Source organism: Rutilus rutilus (genome assembly GCF_951802725.1).
Source record: "Rutilus rutilus genome assembly, chromosome: 22".
In the NCBI taxonomy this organism is placed as follows: Eukaryota; Metazoa; Chordata; class Actinopteri; order Cypriniformes; family Leuciscidae; genus Rutilus; species Rutilus rutilus.
In genome coordinates, this window is record NC_140227.1 from 24,134,323 (window position 1) to 24,149,653 (window position 15,331).

The following is a 15,331-nucleotide window of genomic DNA, read 5'->3' on the forward strand; positions in this document are numbered from 1 at the left end:
ACTTGGACTATATTAACGATCTCTTTAACTTTTCTGGGCCAGCAAGTTTGGGCCACCTAGCAGCCTGTGGAGGAGTGATCCAGCTCTCAGATTTCATCAAAAATATCTTAATTTGTGTTCTGAAGATGAACGAAGGTCTTACGGGTTGGAACAACATGAGGGTGAGTAATTACTGACAGAATTTTCCTTTTTGGGTGAACTAACCCTTTAACTGACAACAACAAACAACCCAGGAGACTCTAAGACTCAAACTCTGAACTGCATTTGAAAGAAGCTACACTGCCATTATACCAATCCAAATCCAGTGTCACATGTTTGAAGGCAGGCAATCAGTTCTTCCTTGAATACAGTGAAGTCTTGGTAGCGGACAGGAAGACGGAGAGTCTCAAAGCAAGTGGAAGACTTTGGCAGACTACAGTTAGTCACCTCCAACGTAAGGGTAGTTGTAGGAGCCTCCCATCCAACCCAGAACTTCATGAGTGCCTTCAGTTCATCACTGGATGCTACAAAATAGAAATATATAAATGCTCAAAATGATAGAGAATGCGTTTTTTATACACTTTGCTCATGGTTGTCAAATACATTTTTTTTTTTTTCAAAAAACGCCAAACAAGATTTTACCTGACAATTATTTGCTATGTAGCTGATGCAAACACTTGATTTTATCATTACAGATTATAATTCAGTTTTATAGAAAATGTTCTAAACAATCTTAAGAGCCATACAGTTGCATTTATGCAGTATAAAAATGAAGAACCTGCCCAGTGTATTTTTTCCAGATATGCTATCAGCCATTGTTTTTTATTTCTGGAAAGCATCTTGTTTCAGGTTATGAACAGAAAGATGGCTGAACATATTTGTACCTGGAAACCCTACACTGGCCAGGTTCTTTTGATAAACAGTATGGCACTCTGATTTTTTTATGAATAGTTTGAATATAAAAAATACTCTATAATGGTTGTGAGATATAACCCAGATCTGGCATACAATTTTAATGTAACAAATGTATAAAATAATAAGTACATTTATTGTCTTGTTTGCATAGGATTAGATAACCCGGTATCGGGCCGTTCCGGGCTTTTTGGCTGGATCGGTTATCGGATCCAGGACCGACAACAGGACCGATCCAATTCCGATACTGTGCGTTAGCCGTGGTTGTTACTGACAAGCTATTAAAACAAAGTATTATAGGACATAAGTATTATAAAAGCACCATAAACGTTTTTATGCACTATATTCAAAGTCTTCTTAATACACTCAATAGCTTCATGTGAAGGAACAAACACACATTTAAAGATATTAAGTTCACGGAAACTCTGCAACTTAAAGATCTGATTTTATAAAGTCTTAGTAAGCTGTTGGATGGATGCAATTCACTATGTAGTTATGAACTTTCCATTGCGGAGCGAGGATTCCCATGAGAGGATGCTTCTAGAGCATCAATTCTGCACCCAGGAAGCGCATAAACGTAGTGTACAGGATGATTTAGGCGCATTAATTCTGCACCCGGGATGTGCATAAAAGGTCCGGTCAAGCGCATAATTCCCAAAATAACCATCTGCACACTAAAGCTTTTTTTACTATGACAGTTTTACGCAATTAATGAAAATATATTTAGCATACTTATTTGATAAAACGTACCGATTATATGTTCTCCTAAACACTGCCATGATTAATGATTACTAATGTTCTTGTAACTTGTAAATCATTTTAAATGATTGGTTTTTACATTTAAAATTAGATGTAGCAGAAAGCACTATACACATTTAACATTGTGTGTGTGTGTGTGTGTGTGTGCGCGTGCAGTTTTAAATTGTTTAAGAAAATTTCGGATCGGCAGGTATCGGCTGATACTCAGAATTCTGGTATCGGAATCAGATCGGAAATGAAAAAAGTGGTATCGGGACAACCCTAGTAAATACATCACTCATTACATGAGGGAAGTATACCATTTTGAATGAACCGGCGAAGGTACCCTGTGATGCGGCTCTTATCGGTCACAGAGCATTCATCGTCGTCGTCGCTGTCATCAGTCATTGTAGGCCAGATGATGCGTTCCAGAATGCACTACACATACAACACCAAGCAGATAAACCATCTCAGAATCAGGGTTAGGTTTTTAAACATATGAGGCATTTGTCTTGGTGCAATGGTGCTTAAAAAAATACAAATCACACAAAAATTGAAGATAAATATATAAATCTCACAAAAATATAAGCCACACAAAAAAACAACACAAGAATCAAAAAATTTTTTCGATCTGGAATAAGCAATTGTCCTGCAGTGTTGGTGTTCCCCTGAAAGAACAATCAATTTCCAGATCTGACCAAAACGGCTTGTCTTAAAGGGGTGATAGAATGCAAAATCGATTTTACCTTGCCATAGACAGTTTGGTGGGTAAATAGGACATACACTTCTCACAAAAAGTTAGGGATATGCGATTTTCGGGTGAAATTTCAGAATGCACCTAAAATGCAACCTTTACACGTGAACTTGATTTGGCATTTCTACTTAAATGCCCTACTTTCATGATATAATATCACTGTAGCATGAACTTTTTTAATTTTCTATAAATTTCACACGAAACGAAAGTCGAATATCCCTAACTTTTTGTGAGTAGTGTATATAGAACCTCAAAATCCCATCTCTTTCCTCTGCAAATCTCACTATTTCAAACTGTTTCTGAAAACGGGCAAATCCCAACAAGCCTTCGAGTTGACGTCTACTCGCTTCTTGTCCCTTATTTGGCTCAAGTCTTTGTCTGTCTTTGTCACAGCCCGAAATTTATATACACCACTGACCTGAGATCAGCTAGTCCTCTTGCACACATCTTATTAGGAGACCTTAAAGAACAGTTTGAAATACTCCATATAATCATTCTATCACCCCTTTAAAGGGATACTCCACTGTTCTTTCATATTAAACTGTTATTCCCTTAACTAAGACGAGTTGATACATACCTCTCTCGTCTCAGTGCGTGCACTAAATCGCTCTGTCTTGCGGCGAAACTTTGTTAGCACTTAGCTTAGCCCAGTTCATTCAATATGGGCCAAGCAGAGAAGCTACCAAACACCTCCACGTTTTCCCCATTTAAATACAGTTACTCGCGTAGTGTAACTCGACCTAGGACGGTGACACAAAACAAAACGTTGCACTTTTCTAAGCGTGTAAAATGGATAACTATATTGTATGGCGGAATACCATAGCAAGTGCTTGTGAGCACTTCGACTTGGCGGAGTAATATCTTCACTAGAGGGAGCGGGGGCCGGTGAGAGGATTTCTCACGAGTGAAGATATAACTCCGCCAAGTCGAAGTGCTCACAAGCACTTGCTAAGTTACACTACGCGAGTAACTGTATTTAAATAGGGAAAACGTGGAGGTGTTTGGTAGCTTCTCTGCTTGGCCCATATTGAATGAACTGGGCTAAGCTAAGTGCTAACAAAGTTTCGCCGCAAGACAGAGCGATTTAGTGCACGCACTGAGACGAGAGAGGTATGTATCAACTCGTCTTAGTTAAGGGAATAACATAGTTTAATATGAAAGAACGGTGGAGTATCCCTTTAACTGAACTATTTACCTGTGGGGTCAAGACAGCACTTGACTCCCGAGGGAAAATCACTGGAGCTACATCTGGACGTTCACTAATGAGTGGCCACAAAATGGTTTCTTTAAGCCCTTTTCTTATTTGCTTTATTTGCCTCATGAACCGTCCAATGACCTAGTGAGAAAAGACACAGAGACAAGTCTTTACACGTATAGTGGTTTAAAAGAGTAATGAATGATGTTAAATAGTTTAAACAATATTCAAATACCGCATGACACAGAAGCCTTTCAAATAGCCATCTTCGGTTGTTTTCTGTCATCAAAGGAAAGTCCCATGCAAGACACAAGTTGTCCAGGCTCTCCTTTTCATCAGCTGAGAGTTTAGCACTTCCTTCAAGCTTTAAGACAAAATATGAACACTTAAACCCAATATAGAAGAATCTAAAAAAAACAAAACAATTTGGGCAGTTTGCAGAATACACACAAGTGTAATTTTCTCCCGCAGATCAATGTCTGGACAGTCATTGATTTGTATGATGGCGGTTTCAACTGTGCCCCCACACAGGATGTGAACAATTGCAGGGCTTAGGCCTGTCAGTGCAGGACCTCTATGCAAAAAGCAATGGCCAATCATGCGGCCTGCCATCAGAAACAGGTCACTCTCAACAAGGAATGCAGAGGATGAAGGTACAAGATGGTCTGGCTCTCCATCAAACAGCTTTGTTTCACCAGAATTTCCTGTGCAAACAGAAGAAATTCCTTGACCAATTAACATGTACTCAAATTTTTAGTGATAGAACAAGAGAAATCAATAGGTATGTACAGTAGGTATAATCCTAAAAACATCTTAAATGCCACATGAAGTAAAAAATAAATTTTCCCAGTTTTAATCTAGTGTTCCTGTGTTAATTGGTCATTTGGCTCTTGATATGACATGTCAAATAAAACAGTGTCAGAATTTTTTTACCTCAAAATCCCTGTCCCAGATTTTTGTTACTAAACCCCACCCACTTTTAAACAGCCCAATCAAATGCAGAGGATTTGAATCAAATCCAACTTGGGGCTGTTACTCCCCCAAAATTCTTTTTCACTGAGAAATAAGTCACATCATAGGCTCAAACTTCCGTTTCACAAGGCCTTTTAGCACGTAGTAATTTGAGAAATTATGACATTAAGAATATTGCAGCTAAAACACTCCATAATATATGGCAAGGTAATTAAAGACACTACCAAAGTTCAACTTGAAACCATTTTTCAGCTTCTCCATGATTCTGGAGAGCAAGAAGCGGTTCACTCCCTCTCCGATTGCGGGATCACCTGTTAATTATAAGAAATGCAGAGATTCTGGGTTATTTGTGAAAAAAAGACTGCTTATAACAAATTCTAAAATGAACTAAAAGAGAAAAAAAGATGAACCTTCAAGTCTGCATTGCATAGGATTTGCCCACTCCACACGGCGTGCTTTATAAAAAGCAATTAAAGCCATTTCCTGGTCCAACTTGCTGCCTCTGAGGTCAATGTGCAAATGCAGTGGCTTCCCTGATGCGTGAATGGCAAGTACTGTCTCCCTGTACAACTGAGCAGCCATTGCCAGGTCTGGTATGGTCTTCCAATCTATAAATGGAATAAAGATTTCAACACAGAAAAGGCCATCAACCAAACATTTTAACAAGGACCACTAACAGGGGGTAACAAATAGACTACAAACCCTCAGTTTTGTTGGTATAATTAGAAGGTCCTGAAGAACTTGTTGGCCGATTCTGCAAAGGTGCAGTCTGTGAAGATGTGAAGATGTGCCAGATGGTCCTTCCATTGCTTCTAGATCCACTCCACTGCTGTCAAATGAGTGCTCCTCCAGAGTTGATTGCCTGAAAGACAATGTATGTCTTTTATCTTTCTCTAATCTCTGAATATGATCAAGGCAGATTCTGGACCCTTTAAATTGTGCAAATGTCTGCTAACTCAGATTGAATTGTCAAACAAGAGAATTTCAATTCTAGTCAAGCATAGGGCCTGGGAAAGCCATAGCGAAACTTTTACTTTATTTCCCAAAAAAAAATGACAAGTAATGTGTTGTCCAAAACAATCAAGAGTAAAGTATGTTAATGAATTAGTCAACAAGCAAAAACCCATTGACTAGTATTGACTAGTTGATTTAATATCTTGTTGATCAATATTCATGTTGAGACATTTCAAAGTAAGACGACGACAAACACTTGCAAAAAACATCCAATTACAAAAGGAAAATTTGTTATGCATCAAGGCAAAACTACATGGGACAACAACATACCTCTCATTGCAGGCACTGGCATGCATCTCAATGATGTCATCAGGGTACACTACTTGGCAAATGGGACACACGATCTCTGCAGTGACTGTTGAAGCTGAAAAAAAGACAAAAACAGTAATCAGCGTTAATTTAAAAGAAAATTATTAACTCAAATCTTAATGTTAGCAAGGCACCAATTTCTTCCATTACTATGTATAGATTATTTTGATAAAAATGTAAGCCAAAACTTGAGAAATTATAATATGATCATATTATGATTGTAATTTTACACTTCTAATGATCTTTGCAAGCAGGGGAGACATACCAACAACAACATTGTGGGAATTAGGAAACAAAACAACCAGGAAAAGAAAAAAATAAAGACAATCAGTCCTATGGTTAGACTATAAGAACATCAATCAGAATAACTGAATTATCATGCTTATTCTTCACTTTTTTTTAACAACAACAAACAATCCAGCCCACATGAATCATTATAGCATGAAAACATGTAAAGTTATTATTTAAAGAGTGTGATGTCAATGTACTTATACTTACTGTTCTGACTGCAGGATACAAACGAAACATCCTGATCTTGTTTTTCATCAGCATTCACTTTTTTTTTTAACAACAACAAACAATCCAGCCCACATTAATCAATATAGCATGAAAACATGTAAAGTTATTATTTAAAGAGTGTGATGTAAATGTACTTATACTTACTGTTCTGACTGCAGGATACAAACGAAACATCCTGATCTTGTTTTTCATCAGCATTCTCATCGTTTTCCTGTTAATTGGATCAGGTTAACATTATCAATGACACCATTGTAGTAGTAAAGCAATTGCTGTTTTGATATGCATTCGCTGAAAATGAAAAAGATCTCATAAACTAAGTCTTTCATGTTAAGAAAAACTTACTTCTTCTGTTGTAGACTTGCCACAAGAGTCTACATGCAGAGCCAAAACTTGTAACGGTAAAATTTCTCCACAGGTATTGCATTGCGATTTTGGCATTTTTCGGAATTCATGGGCATCAGAAGGAAGTGGCGTAGTGTCTATTTCATTTTGAAGTGGAACGATGAAAATCGTGTGTCTTCCATTATTGGACACAGTCTTAAGCAGTTTTGCGGTGTAGCCTTCAGACTCAGGCGGGATCAAGACAAGTTTTCTCTGGCCACTTCCTCCTTCATTATTTTGGACAGTGGGAAAGTGGTCAAATTAACAGGGGTTAAAGTAAGAAAAGGTTTGTGAGCCTGAAAATTTGTAACTCTACAACACAGTTTTTTTTCTACTTTTACTGCAATACATGATCTGAGTAAGTCTTCCACCTCTGTAAATCAACTACAATAGTAGTGCATGAAAACCTGCGGGTACCCTGTTTTAACTTGTTTTTCAAAAGTCCATTTCAGATGTGTCACACAATGTCAAATCATGCTGTATCTACTTACCAGTTGCCTTATGAAACAGCCATCCACCAGACAAAGTCTCCAGTTTAGGGAATTCAAGCTGCAGCATTGCTGAAATCTTATTAGGACAATATAAAACAAACCATGGGCACTTCTTAATAATAAATCATCACTTCTAATATATCTTTAGTACATAATTTTAGAAATGCAAACCTCTGCATGGTTGCAGTGTTCAGGCACTGATATCATACGTTTTCCTAAGCCTGCCATTAACAGGCTGAGCTCCTGAGACCCCTGTGGAGTTCTGGGGCCTGATGTATAAACGTTGCGTACGCACAAAATGGGCATAGAAATATGCGTACGCATTTTTCCACGCACATATCGGGATTTATAAAAAATAAACTTGGCGTAAATAAGTGCGCACCGTAAGGATGCTCTTGACAGTGCGTACGCACATTCTGGAGACAAAGGGAATTGGCGACACCGATGGTGAGCTGGAGTTAAATGTCTTTTTGGTCACTTTTAGACAGAACATCTAAAGACATATACAGAAAGAAAACACAAAATATAATTTTACTCACCCAAGTCTATCACTTGAAGCAAATATACATCCCTTCTTAAATGTCCGCGCCAGCGAGCGCGTTGGGCCGTTTAGTGAAACTGACGCAAATAACACTTTAAATAAATAAAATAATGATTTAAACTATGTTTTACTTCTGATATAAACATTTAGATTAAATATGCCATTCAAATTAATGGAGTTAAACACTTAAACATGAAATCATTACTGAGAAGTAACAAAAAAAATAATTATATTCACTCAATATAAATATTTGTTGTGGATGCGATGTTTTCAAACACTTTTCCTGTGGCGTGCTGTGTTTTAATGTTTTAACCACAGAGATAATTTATCATGATAATACCAGATTGTCTGAGAAAATAGTTTCGTGCAAATAATGCCCAAGGCCTATCTGTTTCCATTAAAAATATAAATCAATTAAAAATACAATTCGGCCAGTGGAAAAGATTGAGAAAAACTTTCTCCGAAATGTTTTTTACACTATTTGATTTATGTATTCAAAAACAAGGCAAGATATCTACGTGATTTTTATTAATGTAATGTGTCTTGTGCGTTAAACATTATCACGTGGATGAATAATCATATGCAAATGATATGCAGATGAGGATCTGCATAGTAAAACTAGGCGTTGAAAGCTCCATATATGGTTATTTCGGGTGGAGACGCATGTGCGCACAATCTTCCGCTGACTGGGATTTATAAAGTGAATTCTGCGCAGGTTCTGGCGTACGAACGGTTTTATAAATCTGAAAACTTTTGTGCGTACGCAAATTCTGCCTTATGTGCGTACGCACACTTTAAGGATGAAATCTACGCAAAGTTTTATACATGAGGCCCCTGGTCATGGGTTTTGGGAGTAAATAAAACTGAATATTTGTGGCCTTTGTAGATGCTGCTGAAACCATTTTAAGTGGCGTAGTAAATCTACGTTTGCCACTGGTTCGTTCTCTTCGAAAAAGAGCAGGAAAAGACCTGTGAAGTAAATTGAAAGGCATGTCATGCAAAATCTGAACGCCTCTACATATATACATTGTAGACACATTGTACTTTTTCTGACTTTGACATCTCCTGCTGCACATTGGCCTGCCTCACTCCTGATTCCTGAAAAGTTCCCTGGCTGGGATGCTGGCCCTGAATCTGAACCTGAACTTGGCTCTGGCCTGGAACCTCAACTTGACTTTGACTCAACCCTTGACTGACACTTGCTGATAAGAGAGACAACAAGTTCCGTGCAGCAGTCTCAATATTGGCATAGTCCGACTTCTGGAAACACATACATACAAACAAGAATAAAGAAAGGTTTGAATGCTTTTTAAAAACTATCATAAAAGCAATTTTCAGCTAAATAAATACCATCTACTAAGTGAGAGAACTTAAACTGATCAATTAAAACTCACAATTTCAAATTTCAAACACATATGCACACATTTTATCTGTTCACACTTACTTAGATATAATAAATAACCAACAACTTAGCAATATTGTAACGAGCTGTGTATTCACTGTGGTTGTTCGTGTCAGAGGCTGTGAAGCCAGTTAGTCAGGACAGTTGCCATGGCAACGGGGTGTGTGAGGAGCATCTGTGATTGGTGAATGGTTCGTTGTTGTGGGGCTCCGGTGAGTGAGAGTTGGGAGAGACGTTGAGTGCTAATGTTGATAGCGAGCGATATCTGCCTGTTTCATTGTTTTGGTGTTGGCTACGGCCTAGTAGCCTGTGTTCAAGCTGTGGAGAAAGACCAGCTAAACCAGCTCCTGCTTCGTAGCTCATTATTCCGGGTCACTACAATTATTATAAAAACTTAACTAATTGGGTGAACAAATGATGTTGTATTATGTTGGAATTACACATCTGAAAATGTGCTACATGAATAAAGTGGATTGGATCTGAAGTTATCAGCCTCCCTTTACTTTATTTCAGTGACATATATATATATATATATATATATATATATGATTTCAGTGACGTGTATATATATATACACACAAGGCCGTAACCAGGGTTTGAAAATTAGTGAGGTCCAGGGTAAGGTGTTAAGAATTGTGCTAAGATAACACCCACAAATGCAACTCATTACAATATAGCCTAAACTTTAAAATAGGCATTCTTTTTGACATCTCATTTGTCTCCTTCTGATCTCTTTCCTCTTCCTCTCTGTTGCTCTCCTCTTTGTCCTCATATCCGTCTTCCTGATCTTTCAGTTTAGTCTCTTTTTTTTTTAAGAACTACATGTAACATATTTACATTTACATTTATTCATTTAGCTGACGCTTTTATCCAAAGCGACTTACAATTGCTATATATGTCAGAGGTCGCACGCCTCTGGAGCAACTAGGGGTTAAGTGTCTTGCTCAGGGACACATTGGTGTCTCACAGTATTGACATAATATATAAATAATAACAAAAAATAACATATTTTGCTTGAACATTTTTGCCATTCTACACTCTCTGTTCTGTCTGTTTTGGAGGATAAACATAGTTAATTTAGACCTTCTTTATTGCATCACAATTTGTTATGCAACAATACTGATTACTGTAATAGATTTCCATAATAAACATTGCTATATGGATAAGTAATAGTAGCCTAATTTTGTGCTCTAAAGCAGTGGTTCTCCACTGGTTAGGCCATTGGACCCACGTTTTCCCATGGACATTAAGCTGCGACCCTTTTACAGAATTGGTGCAAACTGCTATCCTACAACCAAAAAAACAGAGTAGAACCCACTCAAAACGTAGCCTGGTAATACCAAACTCTGCTACTTCGCTTTGCTTCGTAGACAGAGTCTGGAATGGCATAATAGAGAAGTGTTTTCTTTCTCGCGGGGGGCGCTTGTCTGAAGTTTAAAATCATTGGTTACCCGTAAGCCAATCACATAAGGTTTGGTTATGGCGTGTGTTATGCGCATGCTCAGCCGCATCTAACTTCCACTGTAAACACATGTATGATGCAAAAACGTCTCCGGTTACTATCGTAACCTCGGTTCCCTGAGAGGCGGGAACGAGACATTACGTCACTGACGTATATGGGAACTCCCTTCCTCCTCATTTTCACTGAAATCTTATAGGCTAACGCCAGCTGGAGACAGCTGGCCAATTGACGCGAAACATGCAAATGCTGACCGGACCGCGGGCAGTATAAATAGCATGGGCGCGACAATTACGTCAGAATCAAGACTGAACGCTAGCACAGCTGATCAAACGGCGAGCACGGCGGCTGACGTAATGTCTCGTTCCCGCCTCTCAGGGAACCGAGGTTACGATAGTAACCGGAGACGTTCCCTTTCAAGGCGGTCACTTCGACATTACGTCACTGACGTATATGGGAACTGTATAGAATCCCGCCGTGAGCGCAGAGAAGATAAGCCCTGAACGGGGTCAAGCTACACTCCCGCGAGAGACAACAGTTCTAAGCCAGCAGCGCCGCTAGGAGCACTCGAACTGATAGGCGAAACTAGACCAAGAAACGTCTGTTCTGACCTACCAAGTTGCATATCCAATGCAATGAAGCGAAGGCTGCACTGGAGGGCAGCACAACACCATAAGCACTCAAGCACAAGAGTTAACACAGTGTCAACGGCATAGCGGTGACAGCTGCATAACCTTATAGCCATACACAGAGTTAACAGTACATTGAAAACTACTGTGTAATGCGGAAACAGCTATGTATAGTCATTATATACATTATAGTCATAACACAGAGTTAGCAGCAATGGTAACTCTGCATAATGCAGACTACTGTACAGCTGGTGGTAACAGTTCATGAGTACATAAATAAAACTCACCAAACCCACGACGCTATAGGCAGTACATAAAACTTGAAACCCTGGCGAACGTGTTCTGAGAAGACAGCCAGCATACCTAAATCCCGTAGGCATTAAACCACATTGAAAAGCGTCGAATTCAGTGAGAAAGTCTCAGTCCCTAGTACCATCCACCAAGCACACAAACAGCTAGTCAGACTGCTGCCTAGTGGTCCACGTACATCCGCAAAGCCCTTACAGGGCCAACAGCACTTGTGAGGCTGACGGCTCAGCAGAAGGCGGGCAGGGATCAATCTGTGCTCTGAACGGTGTAAGCGACTACGGAACGCAGCTTGGTATCGGACGGAGAGTGACGCTGCAGTCACTAGGTCCGAGACAATGCAACATCATTCACGTAGAATGAGCGTAGGTCTCCAAGTGCTTCGCTGGGGCGAGAGCAGGTGGAAAGGTCATTCTCAAAGAGATCTCTCAGCACTTATTAGTGTGAAGTGTCTTGCTCAACTAAGGACCCAGCAGCGGACACACAAGAAGGTTCCACAGCTTGGGGCTGGGGTGCCAATCGTCTGAGGGGGATAGTCATGGGGGAGCCCCATAACTCTCTATGGTCCATGAACCGGGGATGATAGGCCAATAAGGGGGTCACGAGGAAACTGACACTCCCTTGTAGAACATAGCCGATGTTCTATAGCCGATGTGCAGAAGATCAAATTTACACATAACTGAATGTACATAAACACAGTGCCAGTGGCCGTAGCGACAACAACTGAGAATATACGCAGTTAGATAATAGCCCCATAATAGCATAGCGCCTCAGAAGTACACAAACACAGTTGTAGCCGTAGCTAGAACTGTGAGTATACGAGTTAGTACAGAATAGCCAGTTGCACTGAAGGAAACGGGGCAACATAACAGCGTAGCAATGTACGTAACAGCATCGGTCGCTGTAGCGCCAACTATACGCAGTAGCTCAGTATAGGCACTGAAGGATACGGGGCAACACCGCAGCATGAACACATGCATGTGCAAATAAATGCAGCGCAGGTCGCCGTATCGACAGAGACTGTGAATATGCACAGTTCGACTGGGGTAGCTAGTTGCACTAAGATACAGGGCAACATGACAGCATAACACAAGTGCGTAAGAATAGCGCATCCATGTATATACATAACGCAGTGTAAGTCACCGTAGCTGAGATGCACAGTTAGATCAGGATGGCTAGCTGCACTGAAGGAAACAGGGCAGCATTACAGCGTAACACATCTGTGCACATACATACATCCAGAAACTGTGAATATGCACGGTAGATTAGGATAGCTAGTTTTGCACTGAAGGAACAGGGCAACAAAATAGCAAAAACACGTCCTTGTACGTACATAAGTGCAGTGTAGTCGCCATAGCGACAGAACTGTGAATATGCACAGTTAGATAGGACAGCTGGTTGTTGCACTGAAGGATAGAGGGAAACATAACAGCATAACACATCAGTGTGCACATTTAAAACATCTGTGTGTATAATGCAGCGCTAGTCGTCGAAGCGACCGAAACTGCATGAATATGTGCAGTTCAAACACAATGGTCAGTTACGTTGAGGGCAACATAACAGCATAACGCTTCAGTGTGTACACAGATGCAGCGCAAGTCGCCGTAGCGACGACTGTGACTATGCACAGTTAGATAGGATAGCTAGTTGCACTGAAGGATACAGGGCAACGTGATAGCCTAGTTACATTGATGTGTACAAAACACAGTGTCAGAAGCATAGCGACATCGACTGTGAATACGTAGTTAATCAGAATAGCCGGTTGCACTGAGGATACAGGGCAATATATAACGGCATAAGTCATAGACACATATCAATGTACATAACACAGCGTCAGTGGCAGCGCACAACAACTGTGAATACACAATAATCAGAGTAGCCAGTTGCACTGAAGGAACAGGGCAATATATAGCGGCGTAATCGTAACACATATCAGTGCGTAGTGTGTACACAGCGTCAGTTGCATCGCGCAACAACTGTGAATACGTACTGTGTAGTAATCAGAATAGCCATTGCACTGAAGGATACAGGGCAATATATAACAGCAAAATCATAACACATATAGTGTGTAGTGTGTACGTAAACACAGCGTCGGTTGCATCGGGCAACAACTGTGAATACGTACTGTGTAGTAATCAGAATAGCCATTGCACTGAAGGATACAGGGCAATACACAACTGCAAAATTCATAACACATCAGTGTGTAGTGTGTACATAAACACAGCGTCAGCTGCATCGCGCAACAACTGTGAATACGTAGTAGTCAGAATAGCCATTGCACTGAAGGATACAGGGCAATATACAAAGGCAAAATTCATAACACATATCAGTGTGTAGTGAGCATATAAACACAGCGTCAGTTGCATCGCGCAACAACTGTGAATACGTAGTAGTCAGAATAGCCATTGCACTGAAGGATACAGGGCAATATACAACGGCAAAATTCATAACACACATCAGTGTGTAGTGTGTACATAAACACAGCGTCAGCTGCATCGCGCAACAACTGTGAATACGTAGTAGTCAGAATAGCCATTGCACTGAAGGATACAGGGCAATATACAACGGCAAAATTCATAACACACATCAGTGTGTAGTGTGTACATAAACACAGTGTCAGCTGCATCGCGCAACAACTGTGAATACGTAGTAGTCAGAATAGCCATTGCACTGAAGGATACAGGGCAATATACAACGGCAAAATTCATAACACACATCAGTGTGTAGTGTAGTGTGTACATAAACACAGTGTCAGCTGCATCGCGCAACTGTGAATAGGTAGTAGTCAGAATAGCCATTGCACTGAAGGATACAGGGCAATATACGACGGCAAAATTCATAACACAAATCAGTGCGTAGTGTGTACATAAACACAGCGTCAGCTGCATCGCGCAACAACTGTGAATACGTAGTAGTCAGAATAGCCATTGCACTGAAGGATACAGGGCAATATACGACGGCAAAATTCATAACACAAATCAGTGCGTAGTGTGTACGTAAACACAGCGTCAGTTGCATCACGCAACAACTGCGAATATACTGTGTAGAAATCAGAATAGCCATTTGCGCTGAAAAATACAGGGCAATATATAGTGGCATAAATCCTAACACATAACAGTGTGTAGTGTGTACGTAACACAGCGTAGTTGCATCACACAACAACTGTGAATACATAGTTGAATCAGAATAGCCAGTTGCACTGAAGGATACAGGGCAATATATAACGGCACAAATCATAGCACATATCAGTGTGCAGTGTGTACATAAACACAGCGTCAGTGGCGTAGCGACAACAACTGTGAATACGTAGTTAAATCAGCATGGCCAGTTGCACTGAAGGATACAGGGCAGCCTGACAACATAAGCTGTAAGCACATCAAAATGTAATGTTACGTTGGCCCAGCGTCAACAGCATAAGCGGTAACGACTGCGCAACCCCGTAGTCAAGACTGACTAGGGGTAAACAACACTCACCGGACTTTCCATTGTCAGAGCGGGACGGCTAGAGACCTCTATGCTAGAGACTCATAACATCCGTAGTTCCCTTTTTTTCTTATTAGACACGGAGCCATGGCCTTTGCCTCGTCTCTCTAGACGCGCGTCTTGCGCACGACTACCAAAGGACGCCGTGGAAAGACGGAATCTTTCTTGAAGTAGCCTGGCTGAGATACCGTGGCTAAAGTATCCTTATCAACAGAGCCTCTCGCGTCGAGTCCTTCTAGCGAGCCCG

The 15,331-nt window shown here is 40.4% G+C and overlaps 1 protein-coding gene across 1 annotated transcript; it reads right to left on the bottom strand.

Moving 5' to 3' along the window:
- Positions 1-250: 250 nt before the first annotated feature.
- Positions 251-7,331, bottom strand: LOC311282202 (uncharacterized protein; the record flags this gene model as incomplete). The annotated part of the gene is made up of 10 exons (XM_084395835.1): positions 251-503; positions 1,950-2,067; positions 3,579-3,719; positions 3,814-3,942; positions 4,029-4,282; positions 4,775-4,861; positions 4,961-5,158; positions 5,253-5,362; positions 5,835-5,928; positions 7,265-7,331. 10 exons carry the CDS (start codon positions 7,329-7,331, stop codon positions 286-288), a joined length of 1,416 nt encoding a protein of 471 aa, XP_084251961.1. The 3' UTR covers positions 251-285.
- Between the last annotated feature and the right edge of the window lie 8,000 nt (positions 7,332-15,331).